This window comes from Aplysia californica, unplaced genomic scaffold (genome assembly GCF_000002075.1).
Source record: "Aplysia californica isolate F4 #8 unplaced genomic scaffold, AplCal3.0 scaffold00109, whole genome shotgun sequence".
In the NCBI taxonomy this organism is placed as follows: Eukaryota; Metazoa; Mollusca; class Gastropoda; order Aplysiida; family Aplysiidae; genus Aplysia; species Aplysia californica.
The window spans coordinates 592,797-598,127 of NW_004797379.1; the positions used below are offsets into that span (position 1 = coordinate 592,797).

At 40.0% G+C, this 5,331-nt stretch overlaps 1 protein-coding gene across 1 annotated transcript in view; it reads right to left on the reverse strand.

The window, feature by feature from the left end:
- Positions 1-2,220: 2,220 nt before the first annotated feature.
- LOC101858621 overlaps positions 2,221-5,331 on the reverse strand; it is a 65,351-nt gene continuing 62,240 nt past the window's right edge. The window contains exon 3 of the mRNA XM_005095620.3: positions 2,221-2,725. Within this exon, the coding sequence (XP_005095677.1) occupies positions 2,580-2,725 (146 nt within the window). The 3' untranslated portion in view covers positions 2,221-2,579. The remainder of the gene's footprint in view (positions 2,726-5,331) is intronic.

Here is a 5,331-nt window from a genome sequence, read left to right on the forward strand (position 1 = left end):
CCCACCACCCTTTCCCCTCTCTTTCTCCCTCTTTCTCACAAATGGACTCTTTCAAGTGCGTATCCACCACCACCACCCCCACACACACACCATCCCCTTCTCTTTCCCTCTCTTTCTTTCAGTCACCGTTTCTCATAATGTCTGTCTTCTTTCGTCCCCCCTTTAATCTTTTTCCCTCCCTCTTTTCTTTCTTACTGTAATAATTATTATGTCTCTGTCTTGTCTCTCTATCTCCCCGTAAGTTAAATCTACCTATCCGTCTATCTTCCTCTCAATCCTCCCCCTCTCTGTCTTTCTCTGTCTTTTTCTCTCTTTCTCTTTCTCTCTCTCTCTCTCTCTCTCTCTCTCTCTCTCTCTCTCTTTGTATTATATATATAGTATCTCTCTTTGTATGTCTCCATTGTATTATCCCCAACCTATCACTCCTTTTGACTACCTAGGTCTTGTCTTCTTCATTCTTCCATTTCCCTACTTCAAATCATGTTTCTAAAAATGCCATCAACATATCGTACACTCTAATAAAAATATTTTTGGACTATATTTCTAGCCTGATTACTGTTAGGAAATCCATCAGGAACGAACTAGCAGTCAATGGAATCAAGTCAATTTTCTGCTTTTTCAAGTGAGTTTTACAACTAATCTCCATTTTTGAAAAATTTGCATAACTAAGTAATGATAATTGTAACGGAAACAACGTATGGTTTATCTAAAATGTTTTTTAAACTGATAAATCGATTCTCATCTTTTTGTTCAGGGCATGGCATAAATGTTTCATTAATTTAAAATGTTCAAATGAATAAATCAATACAAGTTCACCTGAAAAAGACGTCATATTTCACTATTTTTGAACGTACAACACACAATATTCTGCGACCTGAGCCGTTGAACTGTTGAACCGGGGTACAGTTCACAGTTAACAGGTATAGCGTAGAAGGGTGACAAGGAAAATATATTACAAACATAATCCAACTGTGTTCAACATGAACATCGAAACAACACCACTGTATTGCGATATCAAAATTATACAAACAAGCTATTATACAGGGAGCACACATACACACGCACACGCGCGCACACGCACACGCTCACACACACGCACACGCACGCACACAAACACACACACACACACACACACACACACACACACACAAACACTTGTACACACACACATACACACTAATGCACACACATACATGCACACGCATATTAAACAATTTCCTGAATGAGTTAATCCAAACCAAAGATCACAACCTCGTTTTAATCCGTTGCCATAGGAGATGCCTACTCTGCTTATTTCTTCTTGGGAATGTCTTTTCAACAGCGTCACCAGTCAGAACATAACAACGGTGAATACAATACGAAAAGTTCCTTCACTACCTTGTCTTTATATAGCCATCCAGCTGGGGTGTTCGGGAGGAACATACAGACGTTCTAGTTGATGTGCTTTGTCGTTGCTGTGGTAGCTGTTGTGGTTGTTGTAGATGTGGTAGTTGCTGAGGTAGCTGGTGTGGTTGCTGTAGATGTGGTAGTTGTGGTAGTTGTGGTAGTTGTTGAAGTTGTGATTGATATGTCGTGTCACGACGTGGTGGAATCAAACTCTCGTCATTTTTCGATCGTATGGGGTTATTGGTATCATGTTCTTTTGCCTTCCTTTTGGTAAAAAAGTATCCGTCAATGTTTAATAGAAGTCGAAATATTTGCGACGGAAGGAGGTCAGGGTCACCTGCGAGAAAATGGCCGCCAAAATTTGTTAACTTCATAACCAAAGGGTCCTTGGAAACTGAAACTTATATTGTTTATGCCTTTAATCAATGTTTTTTTCCGTAAAATCCACTCAAAAATGTGTTTTCAAATGGACATAAAAGATGTTCAACCAAATAAAAGAAACTTAGAAAAAATTTGCAATAGGCAAAAAAATGAAAATAATGCTGATTTCTTTGATTTCATTAGTTTGACGAGAGCCTGATTTCACCACGATGCCGCACATATGATAGTTGTGGTAGTTGTAGTAGTTGGGGTTGATGTAGTAGTTGTGGTGTTACCCTTCATATCACGGCTGTTGGTGTAGTCTACCAGACTGTTGTCTCTGCCGCTAGTATTCACAACCTTGACGATGGCATTGACTCTGACTTTCTATTACTACTACTACTACTACTCTCTCTCTCTCTCTCTCTCTCTCTCTCTCTCTCTCTCTCTCTCTCTCTCTCTCTCTCTCTCTCTCTCTCTCTCGCTCTCTCTCTCTCGCTCTCTTTCTCTTTCTTCTGTTCAATCAAAATTGTTTTTTCGCTCATTCGTACCAAAATAAAGGGGAAGCCTTGTTCTTTCTGTAAAATGTAGATCTAGTCCTATTCGGACGACAAAAAACTAGTAATTCAAAAGCCATTTCAAAGAAGTGATGCTTCAGTTGATTCTACGCTTGCTAATCCCGCTGAAAATCCGCACATTTCTGTTTCATCTCCATACTTATGACGTCATAAAAATCGCTCGCAGCTCATTGGTTGGTTGGCAGTCGATTTCCGGGTCAGAAGTGGTCCGAGAAGTGGCGCCCCCTCTCTCTGCTTCGTGATCTCCGCCCTGGGTTATGAGGGCGCCTTGTTAAGACTGCTGCTTCCGCTCAAAAGCGACTTAATATCTCGTCTCCTCAAAAATGTTTCCAAGTCCCTGTTTCTCAACATCGACCACAACGGTGTGTCCGTCTCCGATACGCTGCGCCGCTTCCGTTTTCCTGTAACAAAGCAGACACACAAAGGTACTGGGTTAGTTGGGGGTTTTTTGGTGTAGTTTTTGGCACAGTTTTATGCAATAACTAGATGGTCATAATAATGATAATAATACTTAAAATGGTAATAATAATAATAGTAATAATAATAATAATAATAATGATAATAATAATAATAATAACAATAATGATAACAATAATGATAATAATGATAAAATAATGATAATGGTGATGATATTATGATGGTGGTGATAAATAAAAGTGCTGAAGATTAGAGATGTCACTAAACAATAACACGAAAAGAAATAGAGGCGAGATATGGACGCTAGATATTCGAAAGGAAAGTAGGAACAAACCACACCAGAGCATTCACCAACCATCAATATTGAATCAGAAAATATTGTGAATAGATCTTTAACTATTTGATAGTTTTTAAGCACAAGGGGGCTGTCCCGAAAAATACTGTTTTGAGAAAAATCGAAAGTAAAGTATTTGCCCCTTGTTCACTTTCTTTAAAAAAAAAACAAGGAGAGTTTTCTCTATAACCAAACAAATATACACACTAATGAAACCAAACTTTACCTATACGTAGGGCAATGCCCACTTTTGGTGTAGGTCAAGATATCTGGAAACCCCCGAAATCTGGGTTGGCCCGCTTGTCCTTAATTAAAAGCGACCATTTCACAGCCGTGCAAGAGTGGACATTTTTTTTATTTGGAACTTTAGCATCGAAAACTTTAAAAGGCAGACTGCAGCATAATAATAATAATAATAATAATAATAATAATAATAATAATAATAATAATAATAATAATAATAATAATAATAATAATAATAATAATAATAATAATAATAATAATAATAATAGATAGCATTTGTATAGCGCATATCCCCGCTCAACAGCAGGCTCTATGCGCTTTACACTATATTATTACCCCAGCAGACCATAGAACACTCCCAAACATGCTCAGCTTCCCGGGAAGCATACAGTGCGAGCAGCCGATTAAGCGCTCAAACACTAACAAACTGACAAGATCTTTCGCTGTCTATAGCCGGGTACCCATTCCCACCTGGGTGAAGTGAGGAAAATTCGTGTAAAGTGCCTTTCCCAAGGACACAACGTCGGGCCCTTGACGGGATTCGAACCCACGACCTTACGGTTGCGAGTCCGAGAGCCTAACCACTAGGCCACAGACGCCACGCATACTCTGATCCAAGCTGGACATTTCGTATCTGGTCGCTTTTAAGGACAAGCGGGCTAACCCAGATTTCGGGGGGGGGGGGGGGGTTCCAGAAATCTTGACCTACACCAAAAATAGGCATTGCACTACCTAAAGGAGAAGTTTGGTTCCATTGGGGTGTATAATTATTTGTTTGGTTACAGAGAAAACTCTCTTTGTCTTTTAAAGAAACTGAACAAGGGGCAAAAACTTTACCTTCGATCTTCTCAGAACAGCCTTTTTCTGGATAGCCCCCTTGTGCTTAAAAGAGACCATTTCAGATGTGTGTTTTACGGTTCGCATTTTCTTTGGTTCGTTGTTCATCGGACATGTGTGTCCATTGCGTCACTAGAGAGTTAAGCTCTGTTTTACATTTCTAAACACGTTTAAAATAAATATCCTTTGTTCTATTCGGTCCTAAACGGCCCCTCTTATCGTCAGACATTACGTCCTCCATCATTTCATTATTAAAACAGCGGCAAACAGCTGAGGAACCTGAATCCTAACAAAGCAGCACGTTTAAAAATTAAGAACCGCCGAGCAAGAAGTTACAGGAAGACAGATTCTCGAAATAAGCCAAAAGATTTTTTTTTATAAACCCAACCTCCCACGCACTTCCTGAAACTAACGACGATCTGAGACATGTAGAATTTGTATACTAGGACAAGAATGGAAATTGTTGTCAGTCCCGGATGTAGATAGAGATAACAGATGGACACAAGGATGAACAACAGAGAGGATGCCTGGGAAAGGAAATGACGTCTGCTGGTGTTCAGATAGATGATATTGTGCGACACAATTAAGATAATTTTATTTTTTTGAAAGGAGGGGGGGGGGCGGTCACCCTGCCTGTGAGGGCCAACCCTGCTTGTGAAGGATACAACGTCCCAGCAGAAAGACTGAGAAACTGGACACACAAAAACACCGCCCCCCCCCATACATACACACACACACACACACACACACACAAACACACACACACACACACACACACACACACACACACACACACACACACACGGGAATCTAACCCGGGATTTCTGCGTGCAGCGTTGAAGCGGCTCAAACCGTTATACCACGGACACCGGAATACGTTACTTGGTACAACAACAAAAACATCATCCAAACGTAAGAAAGAATCGATTGATATAATCAGTTACAACGCTGACAACTTCATGACGGATGTACTGCTGTAAGCCGCGCATTATTCCAGCAAATTATAATACATTTGTTTCGGAATTAACATTGTCGTGTTGCGATTTTATTGCTTGTGTCAAGTCGGGTTTGGGGAGAGATCAGGAAATTATGAAAACTCAGCTTTTGCTGTATATACATGTACAGTAGGCTTCTGTCTGTTGTGTGTGTGTGTGTGTGTGTGTGTGTGTGTGTGTT